The following is a 16,797-nucleotide window of genomic DNA, read 5'->3' as shown; positions in this document are numbered from 1 at the left end:
CTTCCCCATGACTCCTTACCAGAGAGTAGATGCTCCAAATGTATTAAGAACTTATTGTCCAACATTACAGTGATATAAGCAAAATCCAGGAAATTACTAAAGATTTTTTTTACTCTTCTTGGAAATCAGATAAGCTTGTTTGGATGTAGCAGAACTTATGTCCAACATTACAGTGATATAGACATGTTATCAAAGTAATGCTACTGACACGCCCATGCGTGCGGCAATGGATATAAGCTGAGGCAATATATATGCTCATAGAGAGAGAATCCTTGAAAGGGTTGTTCTACAGTCTAAAAATATCATTAGTTCTCTCATGTATCTAAAAATATATAAAACAAATAATGGAGGTTTCATCCAGATTTCAATTCTTACCATTGGAAGTAGCTTAGCTTTCACCCCAGACGTTCTGTCATATGATAACCTATCCAAGAAAAATCAAAACTTTCTTCAACCTACTTTTCGTAAAGAAGAGTGAAATTTTACAGCAAAAGTTCCACAAGCACATACATGGCACTTATATTTGCATATTCACAGAAATAGAGAATGATATAAAGAGGAATATTTCAGGCTGACAGTCCGACACTATGTCCGATGCAGTTCAGATGCATGTATTTCTATGGCTAGATATGCATATAATTTTACATATACACTGGGAACGTGCATCTGCCCTGCTACCAAAGTGACCATTCTACGTTCCCTATGAAAGTTGTGCTTCTGCCAGGCATTTGTGGGAACATATGACATGCATAATGCATGATAAATGAAGCAAAACAAGAGGACTGGAGATTAAAGTGAGAATGATTCCTATATTTTCATAAGTTTCTAAATTGCTCCCAATCCCACAAAAATAAAATAGGAGATACTCCTTTCTCTCTGTAATACCTTGATGTAGAATGTTACTAACCACTTGCTGATTTTTGAAATAGGTATACAACTACTGGCTTCAATGTTTTCCATCGACTCCGCATATATACACATCGGTAAACTGTACATTGGTACGCACTGCAAGCGCAACACATTTGATGTGGAACTGAAACTACACACTTCAGAGAAGAAGATTAAGAATAGCACAGAACCACATGACGTGAGACATTCATGAGTTCCGCTTCAGCAACAATCATGCCTCCCATGCCTGCCTCTTGCCAGGTTAGCTTCAGTACGTACCTCAAGCGGAGAACTGGCAGATTGAGTTACGGCAAAGTGTGGAGCATCGGGCGGACGGCGGGCGAAATCAGCTGAGGCGACATTGAACAGCAACGTCGAGCACGGAACTTGCGATGACATTGACCCGAGCTTGCATGGAGAGTTGCGGCTCCTCCTTCCGCTTCCCACGTGGTGCCCAATGCCGCCGGTAGGACCTTGTGCATGGAAAGCCAACGGCACACAGTCGACATTAGATCAGAACAGCGGAGAGAGGACCCGGTCCGGTGGAAACAACACTGGCCATGGTTTTCCAAAGGCATGTACTGCAACATAATCATGGGCACTCGTCACTTCTGAATCCATATACCGCTGCAACAGTTTTTATCTGCAGCCAAGACAGATTCACTGCTTGCTTATCATGGAAATTCTCAGAACAACAACTACGCTGACAGGCACGATGACACCAGCCCCTTCACCAACCACGGAAAGACAATCGTCTTCTTCCGCATGGGTTGTATGACGGCTGGCTGCTGCGGGCGCTCGACCTGTCGTCCATGATGCGGAGTTTGCACCACTCGAGGGATTTGAGTTTTCGAGCACCACGACGCTCGCGAGCCAGAGACCGGTCACCACATCAGCTAGCCGCCGGCCGTCGTTCAATTAGCAATGGAGGGACCATGAAGCAAGACACTAATCCACAGAACCGCACAAGGAGCGGAAAAATCGAATCTTTGGGCCGCCTACCAATTAAGGAACAAGAGCAGTGGCCAAACCCGAGGAGACGCTCACCTGGGCAAGAACCGCCGCGAAGGACATCTCCTCAGCGGCAGCGCGAGGTCTTGCACGTCGTCACCGTCGCCCTTGCCGTTGGCTTCACCGCCCTCTCCTCTCCGAGCGGACAACGGTCGCCGGCGCCGGCGCCCCCGCAGGTGAATCCACTTGTGCGGCCGGGAGCGCCAGGAGGCCGAACCGATAGAGGACGCGGAGGAGGAGGCCCTGTCGTCCTCCGAGGAGTCGCTAGCGATGTGGGCGGCTCCATCCATCAAAAGGGGGCCTGCTGGAGTTCAAGCCCCGCCGCCTGACCTCCTCCCGTGCCTCGTAGATCGCCTCCACGCCGTCCCCGGAACAGGATCTGGCCCCTGCCTCGCCTCCCCGACCGGATCTGGCCGGAGATCGCCGCCGCCGCGCCCGGCGTCGTCTGCATAGCGGCCCCATCTCACTCGGAACCGGCTGGAGCGCCCGGACTCAGGAGGAAAGAGATAGTGATGGACTGCGGGCTGATTATGTAAAATATGAGGTGTTTTTATGTAAAACGTGCTGAGCGAAACGTTGTTCACTTAATCGTGGATTGCGGGTTGATTACCCAAAAGTACAGGGACCGTTTTGCAAAAGTACTAACGACGGACGACCAGGAACAATCGCTGGTTTATTAGTATATACTAGCAAAATAGCCCGGGAGAAAAAAGGTGAACCAACAAACAAAAGGAAAGAAAATGATAGTGCGACAATATGACTTAGTTTATACAAAAGGTGTAATATATATTCATTAAAATTAAAACATAATTGTTTCTACCAATTCTTGTTAAACACAAGCACGATTATAAAAATATTTTCTTTCACAATGCATACAATGTATGTACCACTGTTTGCTTCCCATTATTTACAATTATGAATTATATTAAGATTATATGCATAAAAGCACTCCACTAAAAGGTTGAACTCTAAAGCTTGTCACTACCTCACATTAAATAAATTTGATACTTTCAGTGAGCCTTTCTTTGGCACTCAGGAAACGATAAGTGCAAGGTGTGCCTTTCTCTAACTCCTGTTGTATTTCGCATTCGCCCACTTCATCATGTATAGAGGAAGCTTCATAGTTACCTTCATTTTCTCAAGCTCCTCCTTTATCAATAACACTCGTTAGACGACAATTATTTGATCAATGAATACTACAGCCAGTTCAGACCATGAATTTACTCAAAGTAAATCTCTCAAATTGTTGACCGGGATACAAATGACACAAAACAACCAAAAGAATACATTTGCAGAAACTTACCCGGTTCCCATGTTAATATAAGCCAACAAAAATAGCATGTTACATATATGTAGAACTGGAATCACTTATGTTTCACTCATCAGGCAAACATGCAGGTCAACAGAGACACCTATAGAAAATCCACACAAATGTTTGTCGTTGTGTGCATATTTTAAATCCATGGACTTGTTGCTTGGTGCCTAAATAATTACCTAGAACAAATCTTGGTTTTGTATGGAAATTCAGCTTCGGTGACCGGAGTTGAACAAACAACATACAGTAGCATTGAAAGCTGTCAACAGGTCAACCTACCACAAATCTTATTTTCGGAATTGAACAGACAACATACCACTGAAAGCTATTAAGGTAGCACGCCATTCAAAATATCATGGTATATCCGAGTTACAACTTTTGGTATTTGATCTGATCGTCATAACTTTCAGCTTCATCTCGGTGTATACAAAAAACAAAAACTGATTCAGGCCTATCACAGCAATAGAAAACAATTGCTTGACAGAAAAAAGATAAATGGCATAACCGACAGGCACACCTCAAATTACCCAGCATAAATCAAATGTCAAACCGAATTCTTCTACTACTGGCTGCTGCTGATTTACTTGGTGGCGACTGATGGGACCGAAGTACTTATCTGTAGTTAATCTATATTTGCGCGCGCGCACATGTACCTTGGGTGCTTCCTCGTGGCACCACACCTGGCCGAGGTAGAGTTAGACCACGCCCAGGTAGAGCATCGTCGCTGTCGAAGACAGTCGGCAATCAAAGTGGTGTAATTACATATGCCTGAAAGCAAAACATCCGTTGTAGAGTTGCCATCGAGATACAAAGGGCCTCACCTTTATTGTCCAAAGTCGTCGAGATGTAGTAGTTGTAGTACCAAGCGCCTAGCGACTGCATATAGAAAAGGATAATCAGCATCAAAGCAGGGAAAAAACTGAAAAGTAGAAGACTCATGTTACTTGCATACAATTTGTTGGATGTGTGTATCCCATTCTTTGCGCATCCACGACAGCAGGTGGAGCCCGTGGAAACAAAGAGCAGGATCGGCCCAAAAGCATGATGCAACCCAGTCCAATGGAAGGGAGAGGGAAAGTGGCGCTCCAGCTCTGAAAAAACCCTCCTTTCTTGAGTTCCCCTACACTTGTCGTCGTTGTTCGCTCACCAAAGGAGGGTCCGGCATGGACTCACCGTTTCCATTCACGCGTCCGGCACGCCCATCCCCACGGTCGTGGTCAGCTACACCACACCATCGAGGCCGCTCTCAACCAGTGTTGGTTTCATCCTCTGCGATGCCACTGCCCTAGCGCACACAAGACGCGTCCAACCGGCTTCAGGGCCACCGCACTGGCGACGACTTCCCAAGAGGAGGAGCACAAGTCCGGCTCCGAGGCCTCGTGGCATTAGCCGCCAGCCAAGGCCCTGTCACCGCAGACCACAGGTGTCACGAGGAGAAGCAATGGTTGGACCAGAGGACAAGGTTCCATAGGCCCTGTGTTGTTGACGTCCTGTGGTTTGTGTTCAAGTGGGCCAATCACGCCACTGCCACCGCCGTCTAATGAGTTGCTGATCGCAAACAATCATTTTATAAAGTTGAAAGTGCAGGAAGCGTCCAACTAAATCGCTGATGTTAGCTGAATTTAATTCAGCATGGCATGAAAATTGAGATCACTAAATATTATTGTTACGACTGAATAGGAATTGCAGTTGCTACTTGTACATCTGTAAAAACAAAATTAATGGTAAAAATTTTCAGTGTTTGCTTGAATGTTATGAGTAAATGAGTGTTCCAGTAAGCTTTGTGTAAGTGCAGAATTGGACAGAAGTACATATGCAGAATTCTGAAATGAACTGAATGTCAATTGTTGCTCCTAACTGAATTGAACTAAATGGCAGCGAAAACTAAACTTGAACTAAATTAAATGACAACTATTGCTGGCACCCAGAACTGAACTTGAACGGAACTAAATGGCCACTATTGCCCATAATTGAACTAATGGAACCCAGAACATAACCAAATCCAAAAATATCCAGAATTAACACGACTGAATAGCACAAAACTTGAATTGTTGCTCTGGATGACAAAATATTGAACTTGTGCCAAAGTGAATGTACTTGGAATAATAATATATATGTACTTACTGGAATCTGGATGTGTGTGGTGTTAGCCTCTTCTTCCATAATTCCATCTCAGTTGCTTCTTCTATAAGAAAAAAAAGGATATTTGATCAAGTTCAATCAGATGCTTTTTCCGTGAGAAAAAGGGAAATTGATCAAGTTCCAACGAAATTAGATGGTGGGGGTTCAATCAATTCCAGTGTTCTTATTCGTGTGGAAGATGACAAGAGAAAGGCGGACTATTGATATTTACATGAGGTCACGAGCAGAGCAACGCGTACCATCCGGCCCAGGCGGTATCGTTCTGGTCGATCCCACGCTGTTTCTGTACACCTTGCATGTTGTTTCCTTCACTTGTGTCACAAGGAGCCGGATGGGCCACTGGTTTCGTGGCGACCTGAGCCATAGAGCCTCTCTAGATTTCATTGTCGTCCGATGCGGCATGGATGGACATCCCTCTGACTTAGACTCAGTTAAGTCAGATGATCTCTGCTCCAACAAATTGGCATGGGTACGACTGCAGAAAGTGGAAACAAATTTGAAGTGGTAAAGAAGACAAAAACATGCGAAAGAAGATTACTAATTCCTCACCTGCATGTAAAGTTGGATCTTAGTATTTAGACAAGGGCAATCATATCTGTCAGTACAGCCATCATGAAGAACACTATAGAATGCATCTGTATCCTACATGTTTGTACTGCAACCTCTGCAATTGGTTAGGGATAACATACAGTGCCTAAAAAACCTGAACATGATTAGTTAGATGAACTAATCTAGTCATAACATTGAGAGTCATATGAGAATAATCAAATACCTGTTTGGATTGTCATCAAATGCCTTGTGGACATATAAAATATCTACATAGCAAGCGTACAGTCAGGTTGGATTTCCATCAAACACCTTGCCGTCATCGACAAAACTAATCTGCAAAACTAAAGATTCGAAGAAAATAGAAAGCTTAATTTGATATAAACTGGCCTGTGGGGGAGGTTGCCCCGACCTCATCCATGACGTGCATCTAGGTTCCTTCCCGTGGTCGAAGGAGGCGGCGTTGGTGGTCTCAGGATGCAGGGTCGCCGCGTCGGGGTGACCGTATGAGGGGAGGCGATCCATAGAGCAGGGATATCGTGCTCAACATCCAGCTCGGAGAGGAGATCCTACCGGAGGAGGCGATCCAACCAGATGAGAGGAGCATGGGTCTCCGCGCCTCAATCCGGCCAGAAGGAGCCGCCGCTGCCGCTGCCGCCGCCGCCGACGGAGCATGCTATGCTCAGAGATGGGAGGGGGCAGGTTAGACATCTAGATTGGGCTGGGGGAGGGGAGGGGAGGGAGCGGCGAGGATGGTGGTGGTCGCCTCCGGTGCGAGGCGAGGTCAGGCGGCGGGGTGGGCTGCGCCGGTGCTGAGCAAGGCCAAGCGGCGGGGGCGATGCAGCATATGCTCGGGACACTTTTTTTGATCACGAATCGTTATTCAATTAGGACGTGACTGCGCGTTGAATACTAAAAGGCACATGGACTTTTTGCAAAAAAGCCACGACGGTGAACCCGGAGACCCAATCCGTGCTTTATTATTATAGAGAGATAGTAGTAGGTAGAGATAGAGACAGAGAGGTAGAGATTAGGTAAAGATAAAGATATTGGTATAGAGGGTCTTAATTTGGTCCGCCAGAGAAATGTTTTTTTTAGGTGACCGTCGGAGAAAGATGTTATTCCCTTCACCGCATGTTTAGGCCAGAACGCGGTGTGGCCCATCCAGCCCAGAACGGCCCGGCCCAGCCGACGCTCTCTTCCTCCTGAGCACGGAAGGAAAGCCGATCCAGTTCTTCCCCACACACCCCACCCCTCTCCCATCTCCGGCGACAAGATGGCGTCCGCGCTCTCCGTGCCGCTCCTCTCGGCGCTGCTCGGCGGGGCCGTCGCGCTCGTCTTCCTCGCCGGGTACCTGCGCCGCAAGCGCGCCGACATCGCGCACCTGCCCCCCTCCGCCGCCGCCGCCGCGCCGGACCTGCCCAAGCAGGTCCGCCCCGCCGGCCAGAACAAGAAGGGCGGAGGGCACGCCCGCGTCCACCACCACCACACCTCCGCCGCCGACAAGGTCCCTCCCCCATCTCATCGCGTCTCCACCCCCATCTCGCTCACACGCATACCGCACACTAAGATGGGATCCATCATCCATGATTCAACACACGTAGTAGTAGTACTACCGATCTTGCTCCCACAGGCAGGGATCAGCAAGTGGTGTCTTCGATTCGATTCTCATCAGACAGCGACCACAGACAGACCCCAAGCAACAGGACAGCAACCGCGTTTCTTGTCGATTCGAGTCGGGGTGTATCGTAGTAGAGCATAATCTTGCTAGTTCATTCATTGGTACTGGCAACTGTGTTGAAATGTAGACAGGCATAGTTTCATAGACATATTGGAATGTGCAGTGGATGTGGTCTCAGCTCTACTGTATTGTGTGTTTTCTTCCAGGAGGCGGCCAAGAAGCACCACCACCTCGACGTCAACACCCTGAGGGGCCACACCGACTGCGTCACCGCGCTCGACTTCTCCACCGACGCCTACAACCTAGCCACCGGTGAGCCTACCCCCAGCCTCCCATTTGATCAGGATCTATCATGCTTCGCGCGGAAACGTTTTAATTTTCTCTTGTATGGGCCATTTATTTGTCTGACTGATATACGGCAATCCTCATTTATTTGTCTGGCCGATACGGCGCGCCTTAGCGATCAATTAAAGGGTTTCCACCAGGGGCGAACCCAGACTGGAGATTACCCGGTGTCCACATAGAAGAACCATCAAAAAATCAATGACCTACACACTAAGTCAATGGATTATCTTAAGCAAGTGTAGATTGGACCCGGTGCCAGTGACACCGGGTAGCTGTACGTAGCTACGCCCCTGGTTTCCACCTTGCCACCCCTCATCCGGTTTGCATAACGTACTTGGTCGACCAATCAGAGCTGCTTCCCCAATTTTGGTTGATATTTATATATTTGCTGCTTCTCGTGGTGCGGATGGAGCCGTGAAGATATTTATTTGTTCTGTCTTATTTTTTCTCGCACAGACCAGTTATTTGTCGGGCTCATATGGGTTGCTCAGTGATATTAAAGGATCCTTTCTTGGAATGACTCATCCATTTTGGAAAACGTTGCGCTTGATCAACCAATCACATCCGCTCCCCTGAATTTCAGTATTTATATGTTTGCTCCATCTTCTTGGCAGTATGCGCGGATGGGGTTGTGAGAGTATTCAGGATCGACGATGCATCAAGCAAGAGCTTTAAGTAAGGCATTTCATTCTATGCGAGTTATCCCTTGTCACAACATATTCTAACACGACGAGGGTTTTGCAGGATTCTCAAGATAAACTTGCCTGCTGGGGCACATCCCACTGCCATCGCTTACTCAGAAGGGTCATCATCCGTTGTTGTGGCAGCACAGGCGCTGTTAGGCTCGTCGCTCTACATGTATGCGGATGTTGGTGCTCCTCCAACTGGGGGAAACAAACAGCAGGGCAAGCTTTCTCCTCCTGAGATCAAGTGGGACCACAAAAAGATTCACGGCAAGGAGTCGGTGCTGAACCTTGCGGCAGCTCGTGCAACTCATGGGACTGGTGATGGGAGCACAATAGTGATTTCTTGCTCTGAAGGTATGATGAGCTGTATACTTTCTTATGATTGTTTCCGTTTGAAGTAGTTACTCATGAATCTGGATTGCTTACTGCAGTAGCCTTTAAATCATGATGCAATGACCTGCGAACATGCATAATTACTGTGTCAATTTGGATCTTTATTTTTGTTTCACATTATTCGCCATGAATCATGAGGTCACGGGTTCAAGTCCTGGAAACAGCCTCTTGCAGAAATGTAGGGAAAGGCTGCGTACAATAGACCCAAAGTGGTCGGACCCTTCCCCAGACCCTGCGCAAGCGGGAGCTACATGCACTGGGGCTGCCCCTTTTATTATTCGCCATGAATCGTAATGCCGTATATGCAGCTAGAGCTTTTTTCACGTATGCTTGAAGCAGTACTGTACAGTGTAGAATGTTTACTAAACTAGTAGCTTTAATGATATTTTCTAAACTAGTAAGCTTTAATGAGTAACGCTGCACCATGTTTCACTTTTATATATGGGAGTATAAATATGCTTGACTTGTCTTTTTGCGAAAAACAAAAATGCTAGACTTATGGGAGGAGGATAAACAAAAGGTCATAGGCCTCCTGCCGTAAGTCTGCCATTGCTCTTGGGAGTAATATACACTCTTCACAATTAAGTGCTGATTAACGGGTGCATGGTGACCTGACTGGTCGCTAATTAGCCTGGATCTCTCAGGTGCATGGATATAGTGGGATTGAGGGTAGCAAGGTTGCAATTTTTTCTTGGGGCAGGTATGATGTTTTGAGTGGTAGAATAAACACCAGTTTATAAAACTGGATCAGTGAGGGAACTGGTCAACAATCTGCCTCACCATTCAGTTGTCCGGATCAACCTGTCCAACTGCTCTACAGAATTAATTGGGCATCAATTTTTGGTCATTTTGTATTTATATTCTTTGAAAAGACCTAATATGTTATTACTTGCTTGCAATACCATTAGAATGAATTGATAGTCAAACTGGTATTGTGCTTTCTGCGTGCGCATGGTGTTATGGATTGAGGTTCTCTGTTTGGCACTCCACAGTGTCTCTCTTCCCAATCTATTAGTCGGCAAATTAAAGTTGCACTTACTTTTGCTATTGGGTAGCGTGGGAAACGTGAAGGCCCACCATGCTTCGATTGAGGAATTGGGCAGTTATGGCATGCGACTGTTTAGGGGTAGTAATTGAAAAAAAAATCACCTCTTCTTTCCTTTCTTGATGCATGCGCCTGAAGTTCTGCGTCTATTATTTGCGAAGCAACATTCAATTTTTTTATGCAACACATGTGCACTGGGAATATGCAGACATATAACAAATTTATTAGCTATAATCATGTGACATTGTGTACTTAATTCCAGGTTACAAGTTCTATTTTGTGTTAACATTTGTTTTTGAAAACTGTTTGCAGCAACTGATATCAAAATATGGCATGGAAAGAGTGGCAAAGAGTTGGGAACAGTTGACACTAATCAGTTGAAAAACAACATGGCTGACATATCCCCAAATGGCCGCTTCATTGCTGCTGCAGCTTTCACTGCTGATGTCAAGGTTGGTAGAGTGTTCATTGTAATAAAACTCACTATTTTGCCCATTAACTGTGTCCCAGTTATGATAGTATTCACATTTTCTTTAGGTGTGGGAGATTGTTTATTCGAAGGATAGTTCAGTGAAGGAGGTTAACAGGGTCATGCAGCTCAAGGGTCACAAGGTCAAATTCCTCCCTGCTTCCATTTTATTACGCAAGTTTCAAACTATTCCTGTGAGCAGAGACTGACAAGTTTTGAATTCAGAGTGCTGTTACTAGTTTGTGTTTCACTCCGGATTCTGAGAAGATTATTACTGCGTCGAAAGATGGTACCATCCGGGTATGGAATATCAATGGTATGTTCTATATTTACCAGCAGTTGTGCTTGTTGAATTTTAATATGTTAACCCTGTTTACCGGAAGTTGCCATAAAGTCATGTCAGCTTCTTTTGTATATATATCCTTTTTGGCATTGCTCGGTCTGCATCAAGAGGATAATGCATGAAAACCTTTTTATTTATTTTTTTGCCTTTCTTCACTAAGGTTGATAAGCCCTTCATTACAGAAAATGTTAATCAATCAGTTTAGGCTATTGATATGTAGTGGACATGGCCAAAGTTGTGACATTTGGATGATTATATAGTCCTTTTGAGGTCAAGGCACTTTGTCACCTGTAACCCTGTTGTTTGTCAGATATTTCAATGTACAAGTCTTTCTTTAGGGTTAACGGTTGGTTTCTGTTATTTCTGCAGTAAGGTATCACCTTGATGAGGATCCCAAAACCTTGAGAGTTTTGCCAGTCCCTCTGCATGATTCAAAAGGCTCTACTTGCCTGTATGAACACATGGGCATCTCCCCAGATGGTAAAGTTCTGGCTGTAACAAGCGGATCGACGTTGCAATGGTTATGTGCAGAAACTGGCGCGGTTTTGGATACAGCTGAGAAGGCTCATGAAGGTGTGTAATATTCCTGTTTTCCAGTGTGAAGGTTCTCCTGCTCTAAAAGAAAAATGTATGGGCTGACGTGTTTTATGTATATACTCAGGTGCTATTTCTGGCATTGCGTGGGCTCCACGGACAATTCCAAATGGTAACGTTTTATCTCCATTTCTTTGTGATCCATATCTCTGTTATTTGCTAGATCTTGCACTAGAGCTCTTAGGAACCTTGTTAGGTTAGTAGTGCAAACACAATGGAATTTGTGAACTGGATCTACTTAGTTTGTCAGCCCTTGGCACACCACAATACTGATATATGATGGCTGATGGACTTGATGTGTCATGCTCACTCATCCTTGTTACCATCCTGTAAATGATTTGATCTAGTTTCATGCTGGAAATATGTGTTTAAGGTGTCTAAATCACATTGCTTGTTGATTTTCTCAGGTGGTGCTCCTGCGTTCATTCTAGCGAGTTGCGGGGACGACAAAAAGGTGAAACTGTGGTTAGCTCCGGAGGTCAGCTCGACATGAGCGTCTTGATGGCGATGGCGTCCTCTGCTAGATAGCTTCCCTGAGGAAACAAAAAGAAACATGGGAAGATTAAAACTTCAGTGTTGGCAGTTGGGTTCCTTTGAGCTTGAGAGTAGCCCAGAGCCCTGGGTGGCGAGAGTTTTACAGAAAAAGAGACATAGCGTGTTGTGTAAACGTGCATTGTGCTGGTAGTTTCTCTTGTCTGTGAATCTGTTGTTTTCTGGAGGTAACTAAAAGTATTTTTGCGGCGGTTCTTTGAACTGTAGACTATAGACATAGTAGTCCGTGCGACTATAAGCTATGATCTGCTGCAAACCCATAGTTTCTATGAGTTGCGGTGTTTTCAAAATGTTGGGTGCATAGATTAGTATTGATATATTTGCTGGGTGGCATTGCTAAACCCATAGTGTCGAATCCAACATGGTATCAAATCTTGTTGGTGTTTGTTGCTCCTGTTGAAAATAACTAGACTGCCAGCTGATTCTATGCGCCCTGGTTTGCTCTAATTATTCGTACGTGTATAATGGTATAGAATAGCGAAAAATTGCTTCCTACATGGAGGCCTCCAAATTCAAATTTCATCCAAAGTCGTGTTTTCTACGTTTCAAAAAATTCTGGAAAAACGTACAGATATGCTTGAGGGGCGTAACACACGTGTGTAAATTTTATTTTCAGAGCAAAATACGTTCGCTGTAGTTATTTCTTCGTTAGATAAGGAGGATGTAATAATAAGAAGAAAAAAACATGCTCTTCTTCCCTCGATCCCTCCCAAGTTGAGTCAATCAGGTCAGCCGCCCACCTCCGTCCCGCCGCCGCCTCCACTCCCCCAACCCCACCGGCCCAGGCAGCGGTCAGATCCGCCCTCCCCCCCTCCCTCCCTCCTCGCGTTGGAAACCCTAGACCCGGCGACCCAGGCTTCGTCGAGGGATCTGCTGCTCCCTCCTCCTCCTCCTTTTCCAACGGTGGTGGTATGAGCCCCTCCTCCTGGTCTTCTTCTTCTTCTTTGTTAGGGTCTCTCTACTGATCTCACGAATCACTTACAGATACAAGGATTTGGGTAGCTAGATTACATGAACAAGCAAGAACAAGGGGATTGTGGAGGAGAGCCAGAGGTGGGAGAGGAAGCCGCCGTGCCGTTTCAGTCGTGATCCAATCGGATGACCTGCTCGATCCACCCTTTCAAGTATTTGTAGTCGTTGGCTCCATGGCCTGGATGCTAGGCCCAAACCTCTCATGCCGGCCCACGGCCCACCCATGGAGGGTTGCTAACACCCCTCCCTCCTTGAAACTCGGCTTGACCCCAAGCCGAAGCTCGGAAGAAGACTGGAAGGCTGACTTGCCGGGATCCCACGGCGCTTGAAGTTCCTTGATCTTGCTAGGATCGCCATGGTAATCTTCATGATAGTAGCCAAGATGGGCGTAGACTCGATCAAAGTACCAAGCTTGCTTGCCCAGGTTGCCGAAGTAGTCATCATGGTCGATAGGATCCAAGTTGAGGATGACGTCGAGGTAGTAGTTGTGGTTGACAAAGGTGGCGACGACCATGAAGATCCTCCCTCCTTGAAAAATTGCGTGCCCACAATGAATCCAGAGCTCCACCCCGTCCATGGGCCATGCTACCAACCAGATCCGAGATGTACACGCCGGCAACATTGATAACCATTGGTGTTGTTCCAAACACTGCAGACAAGTAGTCCTCCATCTCTCAAAGGTAGTCCGAATTAACGCCATGCATACTGACCATGCTATCATTGGCACGCCCGGCACCCGGCCGCTGGACCTTGTGATAAACGAATACCATGCACTGGACTTCTTGATCAGTCCATGTGAACTATCTTGGCAAACTTGGAGCACCCAGCAATGAGCATAGAGATAATACTTCCCATTCGAACCAGGAGGAATCAACAGGCTATTAACATTTCCAAAGCACCAGTGCCCTTGTAAGATGGGCATAACATTTAAAGAAAAATGCGGTCTAAAGCCACCCTGGTCCCGATATTCCTTCAGTTCTGTGATGCTATTCCCAAACTTCGGCCAATCAGATAGAAGTGAGCTTAGGAAACCCCAGCAGTGGTCCTCACAGTTTATGCACATAATGAAAGCCTCCAAGAATTTATCAAACCATGAACCTGTTGCTCTCCCCTTCCTTGCCACCAATCGGTGCAGACGAAGAGAGTTAATGGCACAATTGCCATAATATTGCAACCCCATTTGCTGCTTCTGTAGAGGTGCCCCGGCCAACGATCCAATGGAATGTGTTTGCACTACACTTGGTTTTCCATTTCACCAGAGTTTACACCGTAAGAGCTCCACCTGGCAACAACATGCAAGTGAAATCCAAACACAAATATGATCTTGTTGCGTAGGGAAACTTCTATGCCACGCACATCGAACTCCTTCGTATGTACAGCAAGCTCCAGGTTGAACAATGATTTGCGTGCATGGTCTTCACCACCACAAGGATAAGCATCAATAGTATTACTCGTAATTGCACACCATATCTGCTCCACTTGCAAGTTTATTCCCTCTTGACAATGATTAGAATGAGACAACTTCATGTGGTAGACATGGTTCTTGTGACCTGCATACCTCCGAGTCAAACAACTTGCTGACACCGGCAGCCGAAGTAGTGTCACTGGACAACAGTTAGACAGGTGATAGCATAACCCAGCCAGCTTCCATTGAAACTGATCATAGCAACAGAGAAGAAGGCAGACTGCACTTGTCTGCCAGATAAAGAATGATGTGTTATGCAGCTTACATCCACTCTCACAAGATATAGGAGTAACACCGCACTTTGGCATCTCATTAAAATTTTCCTTCAGCAATTCTGCTAGTTGGTCATCAATACACTCTGGTAATTGCACAACCAACAGTCCCATTGTTCCACTGGTTACTGCACCAATTCGGCTGAATGTGGTCTGTACTAGCCCAAGATTGTATTCTCCATTTACACTTCAGTCGCTTGCAACAGATCTCTAGAAGTTGTCTGTAAGAAATATGGTTGTAGCCCCACTCAAAAGCAAGTGCATCAGTATAGTGGCATGAATAGAGAGAATTTCCATCAGTAATATGTACAACAAACAATCCATGTTGCTGTAACTTAAGATAGACCAAGCTACATTGGGCATCTCGCTTATCGTTGGATATCTTCTTTACGCGTCCGCGCAGATGTAGTGACCAGCCCCAGAGGCCATCTATGAGAATAAACCCTCCATGGATTGTGAATGGTGCCTCAAGTACAGTAAGGAGTCGTATCAAGGTCAAAGTGGGAACTACAACCATTCCACTGTCATGCACTTGAACACTTAGAAACAGATGCTTCAGGAACTTGTCATCAACAGAAATGGGCACATGGGGGTCCCAATTGGCAACACTGGAACAATCCACATCTGGTGGCTCACCATTTGAAAATGATGGACACGGAATTTGACGTAAATCAACTCCATAGACTAGCCAGTGTACCAACCATTGCCAAGAAATAGACATCCCATGAAACAGACACGAGAGTTTTACCTCTCGACATTGCCTTGTGCGTAAACTTTCATTTGGGCTAGGATGAATCACTCTTTCCAAATCACCACTGCCACTCATTAGACACCCATGGTCCCACCAAAAAAATAACCTCAGGTCCGGTGGGTGCGGTGGCACTGTCTGCACCCACGAACGATGCACCGCTACAGCTGTGAGCCGAATGGGTAGGGTTGTTGACGACGATTCGGTGATGCGACTGTCAGCATGGGTGACCCACTCGGTCGAACAGGTAGTGGGCATGCAGCCAGCAGTGGCTAAGATAACACTGGCCGTGACGGACGCATCAACTTGGCCTAAGCATTCTGTCAAACACTTGGTCTGCGCCAGCGCACCGAGTGCAAGGCCGAGAGATGGCGCACTCATTGGTGTTGGCGAGTCCCCTGGACGCGCGCTGAAGGGCGTAGGCGAACCCCAAGCAGCCTTCGACGCCTCCATCCTATCGTCTCCATCGGTGCTGTGGATGAGGCCATCCATCGAGCAGGTTGTGGGCGTTGGTGCAGCAACGCCCGTGGCGTCAACGACGAGCTCGGGAAGGACGTCGACGGTGGTCGTTGGGGCGAAGTCAAGGGCGTACGTGCCCTGTTCGGGGCTGGAACACGCAGGTGCCAGATCCTTGTCGTTGGAGGCGTCCATGGCGAGGAACTGAGAAGAGGTCGAGGTGGTCGCCTGCTCGAGTGCCGGCTTCGAGTTGCCGAACCCGACCGCGACAGCCTCCCTGATGCTCTCCTTCATGCTCTCTCGGAACTCCTTCAGGAGATCCTTCAGGTCCTGCTTGGTCGCCGGCTCCATTGCTCGATCGGGTGGGAGGTGGTGGGGAAAATTTTGGCTCTGAATACCAAGTGTTAGGGTCTCTCTACTGATCTCACGAATCACTTACAGATACAAGGATTTGGGTGGCTAGATTACATGAACAAGCAAGAACAAGGGGATTGAGGAGGAGAGCCAGAGGTGCCGTTTCAGTCGTGATCCAACCGGATGACCTGCTCGATCCACCCTTTCAAGTATTTGTAGTCGCTGGCTCCATGGCGTGGATGCTAGGCCCAACCCTCTCATGCTGGCCCACGGCCCACCCGTGGAGGGTTGCTAACACAAATTTGTGATGCAAGTCCTTGTTTCTACTAGAGAACTTTGAGTAGCATGTAGTAACTGGGATTGATTGCTGCTACTTAACGCTTAACGCAACGCCTAATTATATATGACATGTCACTTAACACTTACTTGGATAGTACAAGTAGGCATGTCCAGCAAGCAGCCAACCTACTTCTACACCTACTTGCTTTTTTTGTTTACTTTTTCAATTTTGCGAACTTTT

General features: G+C 46.5%; 1 protein-coding gene and 1 long non-coding RNA gene across 10 annotated transcripts; one reads left to right on the top strand and one right to left on the bottom strand.

Moving 5' to 3' along the window:
* Window positions 1–10: 10 nt before the first annotated feature.
* On the bottom strand, window positions 11–6,763 carry LOC119287260. Of its 9 annotated transcripts, none has more exons than XR_005140790.1 (8): window positions 5,906–6,763; window positions 5,596–5,831; window positions 5,339–5,399; window positions 4,167–4,618; window positions 4,036–4,090; window positions 3,531–3,938; window positions 1,936–3,048; window positions 11–1,469 (listed from the first exon to the last, which is right to left on the bottom strand). It is a non-coding gene; the product is annotated as an uncharacterized LOC119287260 (long non-coding RNA). The 9 variants fall into 9 exon arrangements; XR_005140791.1 differs by having other exon boundaries at window positions 11–1,361; XR_005140792.1 differs by having other exon boundaries at window positions 11–424.
* Window positions 6,764–6,825: 62 nt separating this feature from the next.
* LOC119283783 (transducin beta-like protein 2) lies at window positions 6,826–12,395 on the top strand. The gene is made up of 11 exons (XM_037563191.1): window positions 6,826–6,853; window positions 7,045–7,409; window positions 7,790–7,895; window positions 8,543–8,603; window positions 8,673–8,968; window positions 10,365–10,504; window positions 10,590–10,664; window positions 10,747–10,837; window positions 11,234–11,437; window positions 11,526–11,570; window positions 11,866–12,395. The coding sequence occupies exons 1-11, from the start codon at window positions 6,826–6,828 to the stop codon at window positions 11,949–11,951; spliced, it is 1,497 nt and encodes a 498-aa protein (XP_037419088.1). The 3' UTR covers window positions 11,952–12,395.
* The last annotated feature ends 4,402 nt before the right edge of the window (window positions 12,396–16,797 follow it).

This window comes from Triticum dicoccoides, chromosome 4A (assembly GCF_002162155.2).
Source record: "Triticum dicoccoides isolate Atlit2015 ecotype Zavitan chromosome 4A, WEW_v2.0, whole genome shotgun sequence".
Taxonomy (NCBI): Eukaryota; Viridiplantae; Streptophyta; class Magnoliopsida; order Poales; family Poaceae; genus Triticum; species Triticum dicoccoides.
The sequence above is the reverse complement of the archived record's forward strand: the minus strand, read 5'-3'. Positions and strand labels throughout refer to the sequence as shown.